At 39.9% G+C, this 17,705-nt stretch overlaps 1 protein-coding gene across 1 annotated transcript; it reads right to left on the bottom strand.

Moving 5' to 3' along the window:
- Positions 1-1,624: 1,624 nt before the first annotated feature.
- Positions 1,625-16,918, bottom strand: ASAH1 (N-acylsphingosine amidohydrolase 1). The gene is made up of 14 exons (XM_042871942.1): positions 16,779-16,918; positions 12,105-12,151; positions 11,834-11,924; positions 10,948-11,034; positions 9,970-10,048; positions 9,057-9,131; positions 8,218-8,263; positions 6,658-6,802; positions 5,450-5,504; positions 5,180-5,261; positions 4,456-4,587; positions 4,129-4,252; positions 3,547-3,603; positions 1,625-2,457 (listed from the first exon to the last, which is right to left on the bottom strand). Exons 1-14 carry the CDS (start codon positions 16,854-16,856, stop codon positions 2,368-2,370), a joined length of 1,188 nt encoding a protein of 395 aa, XP_042727876.1. The 5' UTR covers positions 16,857-16,918; the 3' UTR covers positions 1,625-2,367.
- Positions 16,919-17,705: the final 787 nt, after the last annotated feature.

Below are 17,705 nucleotides of genomic sequence, written 5' to 3'. Positions count from 1 at the left end.
AAAGCACATTAGTTAATGACTGTAAATAGTCTACACTGCCTTGCTCCATATACTCTAAAGTGGGAGAGGACTGATTAAGGAAGTAAACTTACTACTTATTCTTAAATGACAAAGTAATTTGATTATACCTCTTATGCAACTAATTCTAAATAAATCTGAACATCCCCCCCCCAGATTAAAGTGTGAATGCAGCAGTACTGTGACTCTGTGACTTGTCCTTCACAATAGGCAGGTACAGACTGTAGCGTGTAAATTGGTTTGTTTTATGTGAATCATCTGACCCAGAAACTGCATTTCAAACTACACGTTATTTTTCCACTAATCTAAAATGTGATTTTAGCTTACGTAGGTGCAGCAGACACTGTTTAGATGAAAAATAGACTCTGGTAAAACGATCATGCTAATGTGTTTCTGCTTGCTTACATTAGTTGGAAAAATATTAGGTATGTAACTAGTGTAGCCCTTTTGTTTTTAAGGTCAGTTTAAATAGCGGGATGTGGATTTCCGTGTGGTCTAATGTGTCAGTGCTTTATATCCATTTGAGTTTCTTCTTGATGCACTAATGCAGCCATTTTTCTATGGCTTAGGACATTAGTACTTCATTTGACCAGATGCCATGATTTTCACATACCAGCTGATAGTTATTTGGCAAATAGCATTCCTTTTGTCCCTCTTTCTTCCACTGTTGATGGAGGGAAAGCTTATTAGAACTGACTGCTGTAAGCTGGTAACATGGTTCTTAAAACAAGGGATGACTAAAGGTTAGTTTTTCTATGCATATTCGTATTTAAGAAAGGACAACAGTACTAATTAAAACTTAAGCCAGAGATGCTTTTGATGAAAGTTAACTTTGAATCTCAGATTTATGGGCAATAGCTTGCTTCCTTTTCTGTAGACTTGTTTGTGTTGTTTGAAGTTACTTAGAAAAAAAATCTTATACTAGGCTTTACTGTTTGGAACAGAAAACTGATAACACTTACTGTTCCAGAGCTCTGTGCTACCCATGTACTGCTCTGAATATTCTGGTTATCAAGAATCCAGCTGTGAGGGGATGTCATCAACTTACACATTTTAGGTAGACTGCCTTATGCAACAGTCACTGCAGACACCAAAGAGACAGCAAATGCTTCCTTTACACCAATGGCAGGGATAAATTCATGACTTTGCTATCACTTCAAATATGAATAGCCTTCCTTCTGTAGTGTAGCAGAAGAACTACAAGAACCAACAGGCCCCTATGCTTACTTGCCAGTGTTTTCTCTTTGCATGTTGTAAAACAAGAGTTGGTACAGTGTTTTATAATTAGGCCTAGCAATGACCTACTGCCGTATATAAAACTATTAATGTATTCTACATTATCTGCTTCCTAAGATATTAAGGTATCTGTACTTCTCCCTGTTTCTACTGATCTTTACTTAAATTTGTGTTTCAGGCCAACAACACAGACTTGGCTTTTCATCTTATCCAGTTTTAGTAGTTGGTTACTCATAACTCACAGATCATTTAGACGTTACTCAAAATCAGTCCATGGGGAAGCAAATGCCTTTTCTGCCATGTGATGTGTAATGTATCTGTTGACTTCCAATAAGGTATGAAATCAGTGCAAATGTATCAGTCTGAGAAGGAAGTTCTTCAGAGTATTTATTGTATTAGTATTTTTTTTTTAAACAACAGAACAATCTGTATTAAAAAATGTATCTGTTAACAGGCCAAGAAAGAATTTCAGCTACAGATCCACAAATCAGTGAACAGACACTTAAGACTCAGATCTACTTTTAAGATATTTCCACAAGAGCTTGTTTCTGTGACTAAATATGTATTCCTGGTTGGTTATGTTGTAATAGAGCATTTTAGACATATCTTCATATGGGAGACCAAAACAGGAGCTATTCATCCTGAGTGCTTGGGAAAGAATAACAGAACTATATTATCACAGATAATCTTCTAATATATAATCCTTCTTGTGCTTAGTAGGTGGTATTTTAACTAATTTGTGCTTTAAAAGTACTTCAATTAAAGAAACGACAACACATGAACAAAAACAAAACAAACCCCAAACCAAAATAAGACTACTGTCAACACTGAAGAGATCCAGAGCTAAATGCTGAACTCATGTTGCAGAAATAGCTGAAATCGAACCAGATACACATTAATATAAGTTTCTTGCCTGCAGAACTTCTGAGCAGAAAGCAAGAAAGTCCAATGCAAGACAGGGTCTCCCCCCTGTTAGAAGCCCATTGACATTTCTATATAACAGTTACATTTCTGAAAAGAGGAATGAGGTTGATGAGTGTTATTCCAGAAGTGTTTTCCCTCGGAGGGCCTCCAATTCAGACAAGCACTTTCCAACATAGGAAGGGTACAGGACTACCAAGGACTGCAGGGATCTGGGCATTCCCGCAGGTAGGTCTCTGTGTGACCCTTATCCACCTCCATCAGCGTTGTGCACACTGTCAGCTAATAAACAGGTGAGAGGAGAGAGAAAAAAGCCTCATCAGAGGTATTACTGAAGAAACCCATCTCCAATCTAACTAAAATGTGCACTTACTTAGCTGATTGTGGGTCTAATCTCTAAATCTGTTTAACAACTAACAACATGCAAGTACAAATAGCTTGGGTCCTCGGCCAGGAATGCCACCTTTACTGAATACAGTAACTTTTTCATTTTGGAAGTTCTCTTGGACCCTTCGTTTAAAAAACAAAACACACCAAAACAAAAACAAAGCACATCAAAACTTCAAGTTAAGACTAAAACATCTTATGTTGCCAGAAGAACATGCCTGTAGTATGCCTAAACAGTGTATTAATTTGTTCCATGCAGAACATGAGGCATGTATCTCAGATTCCTTCAGACTAGGATTCTTCAGGTGTCTGTAATGCAAAAACTGCCTCACACCAGTGCTAACTGTAGATAAGGAACGGGCTCAGGCTACTCAGGGCTTTAATGCTGGGCCCTGGGAAAACACTTATTCTGAAGTAACTTGGAATTTTCATGATTGTATTTGCTTATTTCACCTACCACCACTCTCAAACTCTACTACATAGCACTGTCAATGTGAATGGGGCTGAAGGGGAGGCAGAACTGAAATGACCTTATAGAAAGACGTACTCTTCTATTTCTGTTCTCGCACAATCAAACGGATGTGGAGACCTTCCTGTCTATCTCCATGCCCCTTATCTCTTTTGCCTTTTGCTCTGTCATTCCAGTAGAGCTCCTCTGCTTTTATTACAAGTCAGTTTTAATTGGGGTCAGGATGAGAGAACCTGCTGCTTAATAGCCTCCTTTCAAAAGGAGCGTACCAGTTTGGTGAAAGGTTGCCATAAAAGGTTTTTAGAAGGCAGACCATGTTTATTTTGACAATTTAAATTCTAGCTTCACTTATAAAACCTTAAGCTTTGTTTACAGTATAAATTCAGCCCTTTTTGCCTTTGCTGTGACAAGAATTGAATGCACCACTGACCACCTCTTCAGAAATATGGCAATTCCTGATTGATTGTCCCCCTTGACCCCCTGCTCTAGACTTTCTGAGAAAACAGAAGCGTTACCTTATTGAGGACAGGCTTCGTAGAGAGAACATCATAAATAGTTGATAAGGAGATGTTCTGAAAGGAAATAATACATTGATGTTAATGGACATTAACCTGTTCCCTAGCATTGTGTAAATGCTGAGAACTGCAACTTTTGACTTCTCAGTAAGACAAACCCTTAGGAATACATAATACTGCAAGGACTTGTGCAGCCTAGATCTCCATACTGCTTCAGGCACCTGAGAGTCAGAGCTGCCTGACTGTGTGTGCGTGTGAATTCTACTAGTAATAAACAGCTCAGGAAACTTAATATTTCTTAATATTAAATATCTCCTGTTTACTTCTGCATGTGCAAGGGGCTAGAAAATACTTGTAGGAAACCCACCTAGATAAAGCCTAAAACAAAACAACACAGTCATATAAAGAGCCACCTGGTATCATTAACCAGCAGTGTGGACAAATTACAAAGCCATTAGCCACCTTCGTCATTGCATCTGTGCTTGCAGATGCCCTAGATGCTTCTGGATCCTGCTGGATTAGAGCTGTAGCTTAAGCTGAGGGTTTCCAAATAGCAAGATTAGATATTCAGAGGATGTTTACCTCTTGTGATGTTTGGTTCAAGCACTTCATTGCAGGCGTTCTACGATTATCCAAGACAAGTGGAGGCTTCCAGCGATCATAGTTTGTTTCTATCACATACCACGTACCTTTCTTTATATCAAGGCTGGAAAAGAAGTGTACATTTGTGGTTTGCTTCTCTCAGTATAAACCCTAAAACCAGATTTTTTGGGCAGATATATGTATATGATATATAGATGATTCTAAAGAACTAAGTTCTTGCACAATAAAAGGAAAAATGTGACAATTACTGGTGGGGCCAGTTCTCTTCTGAAAAGAGGAGCTGGGCGTTAGGTTGAGCATACTCACTCCCAGATATCCAGAGCAGCTGTCCTGGAGCGAGTTATCACACAACCTTCTCCAGAATTTTTTCCCCCGAGTATAAAATAAGCTGGAGCCAGCAGTCTTGTTTTTGCCAGTTTGTCTTTTGCATCCTGGTAACTGCAGATAACAAAGTAGCATTGGACTATCAAAGGCTGTAAGTGGTTGTCATACTGAAGAAAATGCACTCACCCAGGAAGAGTCTGGGCAGTTACTCCTTTTTTCCCTTTTCAGGCATCACACGAGAGATTATATTGCACTGACAGAACACACTTAAGTAAAAGCTTCTCTACTCAGTTTGTACTTAAGGCTTGGTTGTTGAGAGGGTGTTTTTGTATATTCCACGTGTTGAAAATGAGCAAGTTATGATGTACTGTACTGGTGTTCCATTCCACTAACTCATTAACTTTGTTTACTTCCTATTGTATATTACTACCTGTTGGATATGTCTTGATGCAGGATGCTGTTACATATTCAGATGCCAGTAGTTTCATTAGGGAAAAAAAGTCTCAGAAAGCCATTTAAAAAGTTTATAGGAAGTCATGTGCCATGCTTACTCATCACCAGAATATGAGCAAAACTAGAATTATTTAATATTAATACTTCTAGGAAGATATCTATATCATTTGATACTAAGCATGTACCTACAATATTCACGTCAGGTGTGAAAGAGGTTATAGTAAAACATCTACAGGGAGAAAAAAAGCAGTACCTTGTAGCATTCTCTAGTACTGATCTTGTGAGAAAGCCCATCCACATACCATCTCTTCTACCAAGAAACCATTCAAAGATACCTGCAAAATATTACTGGTTAGCTTCACTCTTGCTATTCTAATTTTCACAGCCTTTAAAATGATTTGTTCTTTATTCTACTCATCTGGCATCTTTTCACCATTTCTGTAACTGTTTATTTAAGGTAACTGGTATGTCTGAGGTCTGGAAATCTTGTACTGAAATAACGAACAAAACAAGCATTACTCACCAATATAACCACCATCAAGGCTGAAGCGCTCATTCATTGTCAGAGTGAACAAATCCTGAAAAGCATTAAACAAATCAGCCTCCATCCATTACAAGACTATTAATATCAGAAATAAGCAAAAGGCAACATTGCTGTTTATATGATAACTGAGCTTCTTATTCATTAGACTACTCTGTCTGTTGAGTAAGAGGCTAGAAGACCAAGCCCATGTCTTGGGCCTCATTAATCTCTGCTTGAGTAAGCAGAAATAATCATTCACAATTTTCTAACCTAGCACAACACAGAAGTGTAGTCTGCTGGCTTGCTAAGCAAGTCAAGCCAGTGGTCCTTGTTGCATCACTGAATTAGCAGATTTCCTCCCCTTGCTGTACGTAACCTTCTTCTCAGACCTCTGAATACTGCTGTAGTTTGAAGGTGCAGTTTTAAGGTCCAGTGCTAAGTAAACCCTAGTGTGCTGCTGTTCACATACACATAGAGCTGAATGCAATTCAGCATGCACTATTTGCAACATGGAACTTTAACTCCAGACTTCTTGAACTAGTGTTTCTTTCAGAGGAAAGTGTAATTCAGCTGCACCAAATCATTTTCAGAATGGAGTCTTATCAATCTCCTGAGATCAAAATATAAGAATAAATGGATACAATGCAGAGATGTATGCTAGTAATGCTCTACTATTTAAACAGTGAACTATAATAAAGAGCAAGAGCATACAGCATGTTGAAATGAAGGTGCAGTGGTAAGTTGGAGACACTGTGAAAGTTCTCTGCAGCTAGTTTATAAGGTCTAGATAGAATCTAGATTTCAGTGTCTATTAAAAAAAAAAAGTGCAGGTCTCCTCCAAGAAGGGCTGAAGAAAGAGAACTAAAACAAAACAAATGCATGGTTTCTCCTCTGGGATCAGAGTGGTATCTTTCCATCTGCTAGCCAGAAGCAACAGCCACTTCAGCGCATCATATGATCTCCCATTTGCTTATTCAGAATTCAAGCATACTTTTTAGGATTCATCCAAAAACATTTCATTTAGGCAATCTCCTTTTACAATGAACAGTGCAGCACCGTTTCCTTTTAGCTTTCTTCAGATCACTCTACGGTGTGCAGGAGCAATTAAGAGTTCACAAATCAAAACATCCTAGGACAGATAGTTAAAGCAAGAAAACCTTCAAGTCTGAAGTACTATTAAGACATGGAGAAGCTTCCCCCATACTTACTGGTTTGACACCTGACACCATGCCTATGTATCCTGCAAAATTTGTAGACCTAAACACAGTTTTGTTGTTTCTCTGGAAATCCAAGTTTACCACTGTAGGCTTCAGTTCCCGAGTTACAGTCCAGGAATTATTTTTAACATCCCACCTGTGGAAGACAAAACAGCATTGTAACTTCTGTCCCTCTGTATCTTTTAAAACTTCCAGTCACAAAACACAGGTTTCCCATGTGATATTGATCTTACACCAACAAGCGCTGTTCAGTAATTACCTGAGCAGCACAAGGGACAACTATAAAGTCTAAATGCATAGACAGCAATGAAAAGAACCAAATTTTATTCAGACCAATAGCATATATACTACTCAGTAGCACCCTTGGTACATCTGGTTTGTTTTGAAGCACTGACAGCTTCTGAATGATAACTTCATTCTGTTCCTACTGTCTACTGGAAGCTGCTATTGGTACTGCCTGAGACACCAAACCTATTGTATTCTGAAAGCATGTGCTGTTTGTACTACAGCAGCAGGAACCTGTTCCCTCAAATTCTTACATTTCAAAGGGAGAAAACAAAACCAAATACAACTGGATGTGACCTGTATAATGAGAAGGCCCAGTTCCAGTTTGTAGGATAAGACAGAGCAGTCTATGCTAGGGAGCACTAAGGAACACTTACAGACAATTCTCTGGAAACAATCCAAGTTCTGGGAACAGCTTTGAAAAGTTGCCTCCATTTCTAGGGAGCACATTCCCCATCTTTTGGACAAAAGGTTCAACACAAACCTAATGAAGGGATGGATGCAGCCACAGCTGACAGTATCTGATTTTTTGATAGGCAGGTTAGAAATTTAATGAAGATGAACGTGTAAATTCCATCTGAGCATTAACATTCATCTGGGTAAGTGACATTACAAAATACACAAAATATATATAAATATGTATTTTTAAAAGTACATATAAATATACTTGGAAAATAAAACGAAATTCCCAACCATGAGGGATAAAATGAAAACTAAAAGAGGATCCAATGCTGCTCAAGAGTTTGTATCACATCAAATGTGAATGCCAGATCAGTGAAATACGTATCATTGGCTTCTGAGCAGAAATGACGGGAAGTGCCAGTGGAGCACTGCACAGTGACCAGAGGAGTCACCTGGAAAAAAGACAAACAAACCCAATCCAAACCAACCCTGAATTCACTGCACACACCAAAACTGAAGTTTCTGTCCGATTGCTTGAGGAGCAAAATACGCTGTGCCTCTGAAATGAAGTCACACGGACTGTTCTCTGCGGATTTAACTGGAGCTGAGGAAGCACTAAGTGACACTGAACACAACTGTTTTCCAGTCATTCCTTGGAAGTATGAAGCAGTTTGACATATGATCAGCAAAACAATTCCTTTGTTTGCTTTAGCCTCTCTTCCACAGTATACAATGCAGACTTGTTGGTCACCATTTTAACAACACTCAATTCATCTTTTACACACAAAGATGGCACAAAGAAATTTCTTCAGCTGACCGTTTTTCTTTTATTTAGACTCCAAAGGCATAGTTTTAGGTACTTACCCAAGAAAGAGTCCAAAATCCAAGTTTCTGGCATGATACAGCTTTCCTGTATTAAAACAAACGAATAAGTAAATATATGCATGTAAAATATTCTAAAGAAAGAGACAAATATCAGCTTAGAAAAAGATAGAAAACACACACAAACAATAAAATACCATTGTATAACTGTCCTTTTTTAAGCATAGAAAAATGTGTTTTGTTTTTTCCTTTTTATATTGAGAAATATTTTATTATAGTTGAAATCAACTAACTTTTTAAACTGCTGCCCATCTCAGTTTTTGACACTTTCAACATTCTTAGTGCCGCAGTAATAGCTCCACAAAGTGAGGCTTTTGTAAGCATCCTGAAAACCCTTCAGAAGTTTTCTAAATCACAAGAGATGTGGACAAGAGCTGCAGAAATGATTTGCAAAATGAAGTAGTTTCTTTTCTTAGAACAGACTATCCACTTTCTCTAGCACCACACACAGGCAACAGCTAGAAACCAGATGCAAAATGCATTGCACTAGAACCCCTCATGAGTCTGAGAAAACAGCAGGTGTGTGATTGGTGTTTCTTCCTCCTAGCAAGACAAATGCCACCCACTACAAAAAGGAAATAACTAAAGAAAGAAAACCACACAACTTCTTTGAAGGTGCTTTTTTTTCTTAATTTAAGGCTCCTGTCACTCAGCCTTAATACACACCTCTCTGTTATCATTCCTGTTTATTATCATTGCTTTTAGTCTCTTCTACTACACCTTCTTGCTAAGAGCTGAGAAGGACCCTGTTCTGCATATTTTGAAGCAGAGCCTTTCCTAGAATATTACAAAACCAGAAACACTATTCTGAGATGGATTACCTGTGCTATCTTCTGCCACTATGGATGTGCACACAGTAAAAATTTCATAGAAGATGTTAAAAATAACAATCTCCCCTAGAATAAAAGAAAAAAAAATTAATTTGAAACTTTTGTCAAACCAGGAAAAAAAGAAAAAAATTCTACTGCAAGGTTCAGTATTCAACAGCATTTCTATTAAGAGACTGTTTTAATCCCATTTGATCTTTGAAATGATCAGCAAAAGCAAGAGCATCCTGAAACGCCTTCTGCCATACTATACAGAAAGCTGACAGCTACTTCCCTTTCCAGAAACTTCAAAACAAGCTATAAAACTCACTTTCAAGAAATAAGCTGTTGTATGTACCAGTTTTCCCATGCAAGAAATGGGGATATTGTTCATACACAAAGGAAGCAGTGGGACTAGGCGCATGGACCGACCTTCTCTGTCAAGACTCTGAAAGTATCTACTTCCTGCCTGAAGTTACATTTCTTTTGCAGAAGGTGCAGAAGGCACAAAGATGTTGTAAGAGTCACAAGGGAATGAAAGCATAGCATGAAACAGTGCCTTGCCTTTGTGTATGAAGGCAGACAGCGAGCCGAACGGGAAACCAAAGAGAACCAGGGAATCCCCCAGAGCTTGGGTACACAGAAGGCAAAGCTATCTCCAGCTCCCAAAGCTCAGGGGTCAGAAGCTATAGCTATACAGAGAAGATCCAGCCTGATAAAAGGGTTATATGATGTACTGCCATTCTCTTCTAAAATACTGGTTTCATTTAATGTGGGTGGATTGTATTCCTTTATCTACTTAATTAATAATTTATTTGTTAAAGACACAGCTGAGTATAGTTATACTGAAAACAGTTAAATACACTAACTTTAAATGAATCTAGATTCCTCATTTTCACTATGTTAATAAAGTGTTGGAAACTATTACCCAAAGGAATTCCAGATGAATTTGCAATCCCTTGGAGCTCTTCATTGAAAGGATAAGGAAGTGTATCTGTCAGATGAGACTGAAAGGAAAAGTACTGAATGTTGACTGTGTAAGTTCATGCTATTTTGCTACTTGAAAGAAACCTTCCCCCAGTCGGTACCTCCTGAGCACTGTAAAACTGAGTACTTAATTCTTCTGCAGTTTGCAGAACTCCAGGATGTTTGTAGAGTACTTGGAAAGTAAACACAGCTAATCAAAATACTGACTTGTGAGCAATAGAGATTATCACAACATCTATAATTAGATTGTTAGGAGCCATTAAGCAGGATTCTTAACATTAAAACAGCTCAACTGGAACTGATCATAAGGTTGTCAGCATTTAAGAGAATCTCTAAAGTCATGACGTAAGTGCATGTCATGTGCTAGCTTTGTGTCAACCCCTTGCAGGCACACTGGGATACTGCAGCAAACCAAACAAAGCATGGCCAGCACAATCTAAGGCTGCTGCAAGGAGAGATGGAAACAGATGTGACCTTACACCATCTCCAGCTCTACACTGTTTTTTACATTAACAATCCTATGCCAAAGCCTATTTTAATCAGTCCTGACTTCTTTCAAACCTGGCCAAACTTGTCTTTGTAATCAGAAATTTTTTAGAGTTATCAAAATCTGCTTTTATTCTACTATTTAAAAGGAGCTGAACATGGCAAACAGAATTCCAACAAAGTATTTTGTTACAGTGATCAAGAAAATAGCAGATACGTCCAACATGACTAATCCAAATTTGGAAAGTTCTCAGAAAAGATGTATTTTGGGTTTGGCAGGGTTAACTTAACTCTTCAAAATAACATTTCTGTTCTGGATAATCTGAAAGGAAGAACTGTTAGATGTAAAGTTTGTAACTGCCAAATTTAGCAGCATTTTACTTCTGGTAGTCAGAGCACACAGACATAAAATAATTCAACTGGAAATACTTACTATTTTGTGATCCACTATATCAACGATTTTGCCACTAGGGAAGAAGGTGTTTGCTATATCCTTAATGTTCTGGATTACGGCCTTCAACTAAAAAGAACAAGGGCTTTTATTGAATCGAAGATCTCAAGCACAAGAACTGACAGAATACTGACAAAACTCTTTCACATACTTTTGAAAATAACATTTTACTGAAAGAATGAATTAAGGAAAGAGCCAAATGTGGCGATGTTGCTGAGAAAAAACACCCCCAACTGCCCATTTAAGAGTCAAGGCTGAAGTCAGCATGATAAGGAAAAAGCCCTAGCCTTTTTGGAGAAATTAAGCACTACTGAATTGAAATGTCAGTAAGCAGCTGTTCTGTAACAGGCTTGATGATTTCAAAAGATTTTTCATCCCGTGCAAACCCCATCTCTGCAACCAACACCCCTAAAAAGTGAGATATTCTGCACTTTTCTCTCTCTGCCATTTCTTCACCTCACCTTATTTTAATAGAAATGTGGATGTACGAAGGACTAGGAATGCTGCTTCAGTTTCAATTCTGTTTCCTGGGGCTGTTGCTTTGGTCTACTCCTCTCCCTGTTCCCTCTCCATGCTGTATTACTTCATGAGTAAAGAGCTTTTATAAATAAAAGCCTGCTTTATACCACACTGCTTCTACGCCTCTGCGTTCCAACCGTCACTGCCCCGATTCCTGATTCTGCTAGTTCAAGTGTTGAACAGTCAAGCAATTATTTTATTCTATAATCATATAAAAAATGTGAATTAGATCTATTAAACCTTTAAGAGCATTTCAGCAGAGGTATTTCTTCCAAGCCATTTCCAAAATAGAAAGGCAGATGCTAGTTTGATATATGCTAAGCTTAAATGCAAACTCTGCTTTTCCTACCTCTGTCTTTTTGGCACGTATCAACTCATCCCATCTTTTGCTGGGAGGCAAATCAAGATTTATGATGTATGTGGGTACATTCCCTTTAAACCTAAATGAAAAGTAAAAGTGCAAATTTAAAGGCTTTGAAAATGCATTTGACAAAGTAAGTGCTTTTCACTTGTGACTGTAACCAGAACTGTCTGTAACGTGAACAAGTCACAACAAAACTTGAGATACTGATGCTTGTAAATCAGTAAGTTATTAGAACAAGTCCAATCAGATTACTTACGTTGGTCCTGAAGGAGGGTACATTTTACTTCTGCAGTCTTCTCCATACTGTAAAGACAGTAAAAGATTACTGTTGAGAATTTTTTTTTTTTTTTTTTTTTTTTTTAAACACCACTATTCTAGCAGTTGAGATTTGGACCTTTAGGACAAACGAGTTCATGATGGTTTGATAATAAAGGAAGGGAAAGTCTTGGGACTTGAGAATAAAAGAGGTAGTGGACAAGCAACCACTTCCCGTGCTATCTGACACCACTGCAAATAGCTTGTCTGATGTACTCTGAGGCAAGCACAAGTTTATGATAAATACACAAACCCATTTTTACTCTGTGACTCAAACACATGACTGGCAGATGACTAAGAGCACCTGAACAGCATTTTCTACAGAAAACCTCAAGAAACTCAAGCCTCAGTATGAGCCAGAACAGTTTGTTCTGCTTAATTTCTGATTTCACTTTACAGCACCATTCATAAACATGTTCAGTGTTAAGCTTCATTTTGTAGCTGGGACTGAGAAAGCACACACAACCATGGGCAAATTACTCAGCCACAGGAATCAGCTATAAAGCCTTTTGGTTTTTTTTTCAGATGTACTTTGGGAAAGTGCTCCTAAACCAGTGCTAAATATTATTAGAGCCACATTTCAGAACGATAGCTAAGAGCCAGTTACCCTCATCCCCCAATGTATGGCTAGCTAAAAATTAGTTTGAGGATCATAGTTAGGTGTACTCCAAGCAAATGCAGGGGTTACATAAAACACACATATATGTACATACACAAGCGTGTATGTGCCATAAGTATTGCTGCACATTCTACTCATGAAATACAAATGCAGAGTAGTTGCACTTGTGCTTCAAACCAGCACAGGACATGGCCCCCAGGCACAGCTTGGAGCTTGAGAATGCAGTACAGCCACTCTCTAAGGAAAAACACTTATACCATTCTGTACATCCATGCAGTGAGACAGATCAGAAATACCAACTTACAGATATCCTTCTCCTACTTCCCACCTCACCACTCATTTCCAATTCTTACTTGGCTGTAGTGTCCAATGATGTGTCCGTTTAACACATCCTAGCCAATAACATCAGAGGCAGGATCTCTAGCAGCGATGCACGTGTGATAGATAAGCTAGCTAATGTCCATGCTGTTTTTGGGCTAATCACATTACTGGTTTTTAATGCCATGATCTAGAAAACATAATGCCTTACACAGCGCCACAGACTTTAAGCGCTGCCATAATTTCTTACAGTGGGAGACGGGAATTTTGAAATCCTATTCTTTTTTTCTCCATTATCAGTCTTCTTTCCGTGATCTTTCCAGTGGCTGGGAGAAAGCACAAGATGAAGGCTGGTGTTCCCTCACGTGACACAAGTGTATAGAAGCTGCGTGCTTCCAGGATTTCAGTGCAGTGCCACTACAACCTTTGCACAGCTGGAACAGAAGGCTGGACACAGGAGGGCATTGCATTTTCAAAACAAGGAAGTTTCAAAACAACGAGGGAAGGTGGAAATAGCAGATGACTAATTGGGCAACAGAAGTCAGAGGCTTCGTGCAAAGGCCAGCAAATACTTAACAGCATTAATGCAACTGTCTTGTGAAATTTTCCATCCTGCAATACTAAAATACATTAGAAAAAAATGACTGCACAGATTTGGACCTGGAAAAATTTGCTTCTTGAAAGGCAATAACAACAAAATGAGTCCAAAACAGTGCCTTTCACATTCAGGCAATTTTCAGTAGAGGGGACCAGGCACGAATACTGCAGGCTGGATTGGTGCAAGGTTAGCAAGAACACATGGTCATGTAACGTGCAGCGATCAACTGCACACCAACAGGTTTAGGTTAAGTCAAACATTTAATTAACTTCAGCTTGGGAGTCCTGCAGCCTGGAAAGGCTGCTGACAGTTTTGTCAGTTTGTATGTAACACTGCTGGATCCTTCTACCCATACAAGTTCAGTTATCTGTCAGTATAGTCTGTGTATACACTGGGCAAACTGCGACACCAAAGCAGACTGATCTGATTTCAGACTACTTTATATTCCGGGTACTAAATGTTATGTCATTCCCATCTCTCTCCCATGCGACTTTAATCTTGTATGTGAAGCTATTTTTGTTCTCCCAGTCCTTTGCAACCTAAGCCACAAAAGAGGAAACAAGGAATGAGGTGAGGGAATGGACAAAGGAAGAGCTAATGAGAGACACAGAGAACAGATAAAGTATCCTCTCCTTATAGCTCAACAATTTTAGACCCCTTACTATGTATAAAGCAAGTTTAACAGTCCCCAGAAAGTCTATATACCTTCCAGGCCTGTTAGCTCTGCCTGATACAGCTGACGAAAGCCAGGACTATTGGCAGCTTGTTTAGAGAATCTACTACATGTGGACAGATAAAAAGTAATTTAAAAGGATGTCAAAACAATCAGAAAACAAGAAAGGATTTTATTTCTTTTTTTGAACATGCATTCTGGCGATGGGCAGAAAACTTTTATTTTCTGTTCTTTTTTTTTCCTGAAGATTAACTGCAAACTATTTTGACAATGTTAAAAAAACAGAAAGTCAACTTTTTCTGAGTTTCCCACTCTGAATGGTCCACATCACAGCCAAACACTCATGAACGAGTGCACAGTTTTCCTATTTCTTCTGAAAGATGGAACACTCAGGCTGTCCCTCTACCTTCTCTAAATCAAGCACAAAACTCAGTAACTAGCTATTAAACCATCTAAAAACTCACAGCTATTTGTTGCTTGAGGGTTTCTTTACATGACCAGAAAAACCACTAGGCACTTTCTATGACCAGGTTAAAATAAGCAGCCATAAAGTCACTGCTGTGTCAATGAGATCATCTTTTCTGCAGAGTCTTGACACTGCAAGAACAGCAATAAACACTGCCTAAGAGAAGGACAAGCAGACCTGCAGCACCAAGAAGGGGACCACCTTTAGCCACAGGCTTTGTAAACCAGAGATGGTCTTGCAGGAAAAGCCAGCAGAACTCCCTCACACCAAGAGGTCACTGTGAAATTGCTTTACAAACACACACCAAACCCTTCAGAACAAATACATTCTGGAATGGTGATTAAATGATCTCTGTTCCTGTTTTACTTTTTATTTTTTTAAATCAGCTTTCATGTGGAGACTGTATATCCTGATTACCTGATGTACAGCTGACTACAGAATCTGTATGTACATATCAGTGTGCGTAATAACGTACATAAACAGATGCTTTACAGCACAACACCAAAACACTAACAGGAAGAATGCAGTAGGGGGAAAAGACAACATGGGAAAAGGCAAGATGGAAATAATAATAACGAGAAGGGAAATAATACAAAATTGTTTTGTTATAATCTATTCTATGGAAAAAAAAAAAGTAGAGCAGAACAGGAACTGAGTAGGCAACAAACTATCAAGGTAAATTGCTACCTGGGAAAAACAAATAAATCAATTACTAACAGTTATTATTCACCACAATAAAGAAAATTAATATGTGGTTTAATGACTGCTGAGTAAATACTTCAAAAACTAGCCTGACTGCTTTCATATAAACAGGCTGAATGTAGCTTGTCCAGTCTAAACGATGCTCCAAGCCCTTCTTGGAGGGCTTATTACCATCAAAAATGTTTTTGATATAGATCAATTCCAGTATACTTGTTAATATTCAGTGTTTCTTGTCTTCATATTTTAAACCAGGTATGTTTATGCTATGAAATGCTGTTCTGTATTTACAGGAGGTAGCATTCAGTCTCTTTTAGACAAAACAACTTGTTCTATTCTGCATATTCTGGTCTGTGAACTTTTTTTCTCAGCTCCTCTCCCTTTAAAGGGCAGTGCCAGCCCTGTGCCATGCTGCAGCAGTCCAGGAGACATTTGTCTTTCTGAAGATGGGAGTCCTCTTGCAGCACTGATGAAATGGGAACTGAGCCAATTTTAGTCACATTTTAAACAAGACATTCAGTATGGCTGAGGAGGCCTTGCCAAAAGCTAAAGGGAATGGAAGTCTGCCCAAGTCTGTCCAAATCCAAACCAAAATATTCACAGCTGGCTGCACAGCAGCACAACTGGACACCCAGCAGGTATCAGCGCAAAGCTTCACCAAGAGCAACCAAACGCAAACCCAACTGCAGCCAGCAGGGACTCACTGCCGGTTGCCCCTCACCTTCTTACAGACCATAATGAGAGTAGGAGGCTGAGGAGATGAAAGCACGCTGCAGTTCTTCGGGAATAAAAACCACAACACGGAACCAGAATGGCTCTGCTTGCATGCTAAGGAGGTGGAAGACAGCCTGCTCTAAACAAGGAAAGCTGACTTACAGAAACGCTTAAATACTTCTGAAAGCGTTATTTAAAAGAAAAGCACCCCACACCTGCCTGCTTGATGGAACGACCATAAAGGCAGTGAATGGCCCGAAAGGCACACACGCTTCCAGCGCGTCCTCCTTAACTTTCAGTTTGAAAATCACGGTTGCAGCGTACGCTGCAGTACATGCGAGACACAGTCGTACAAAACGCACTGCAGCGGTAAATAAAGCCAAGGCTGTTCGCCACAAGAGCTGCTTAAAGCCCGTAAAAACGAGAGGACCGAGGCCCAGCAGGTGCCGCCGTCCCGAGCTCTCGCGCCCCCGAGCCCCGCTCGCTCCGCCCCGCCTGGCACAGCCTCACCCGCCCCGTCAGACTCACCGGGTCCGGCGCCACGACGAGCGGCAGCAGCACCATCAGCACGGCGGGCGGCATCAGCGCCCAGCCCCTGCCCGCCATCCTCCACGCTCCGCTTCGCTTTCCCTTCGGCTCGGCTCGGCACTTCCCGGCTCGGCTGGGAGCGCCGGTCATGCGCGGCGCCCACATGACCGCCGCGGGGGTGGCGGCGGGCGCTGCCGGGCGGGGCGGGACGGCTCGGCTCCGCTCAGTACTTGCTGCGTTAGGGGTGCTTTGTGCGTGCCCGTGCCCTGCGTGGGCAAAACTAAACCTCAGCTACCTCCCTAGGTGGTGGGAGACTTTGTCGTGCCGCCAAAAGCACCCCTCTTTTTATTTCCTTGATGGGCAGAAGACTTTCAAGTCGTATTTCCACAGGAACAAAAAACCCGATCCCAATTCTACATCCATCCCGCGGGAAATGAGAGGTTGCCCCAGTATTAATATTTTGTGCTGAGTTTGATGTAGTAAAGTAGCTCATTAGCTTTCAAACTATGTGCTTGTAGCAGCGGTAGAGGGTTATTTTACCTGAAAATTTCTTATTGAGGCAGTAAATAGAGTGACATAAAATATTCTACAGATGCTGCATCAGCTGAAAAGTGGACAAGTGCACTGCAAGCCCACACCAAAGCTCCAGAACATCCTTATCAATTCTGGTTCCAAGAATGAGGCGTTAAAAATAAAGCACGTGTAAACCTCTTGAGGTTCCAGGCATAAGAACTGCAAAGCTGAGCAGCTGCAGCGTGATCTGCTGGGAGCTGAGTGAAAGGGAGCCGGCTGGGAAAGCTTAATCCAAGGAAAGCTTCTCCTGTAGTTTCGCACAGGAAAACATGAAATAAAATTCTCTCTTAGGCAACACTCAGAGCAAACCTGTGGCACCAGTTTTCACTCTGTGTAATCACTGTGCGTGTCTGA

This window comes from Lagopus leucura, unplaced genomic scaffold (assembly GCF_019238085.1).
Source record: "Lagopus leucura isolate 7727_CA_CO unplaced genomic scaffold, USGS_WTPT01 Super-Scaffold_100004, whole genome shotgun sequence".
NCBI classification, from domain to species: domain Eukaryota; kingdom Metazoa; phylum Chordata; class Aves; order Galliformes; family Phasianidae; genus Lagopus; species Lagopus leucura.
This window is presented reverse-complemented; position numbering and strand designations above follow the sequence as displayed.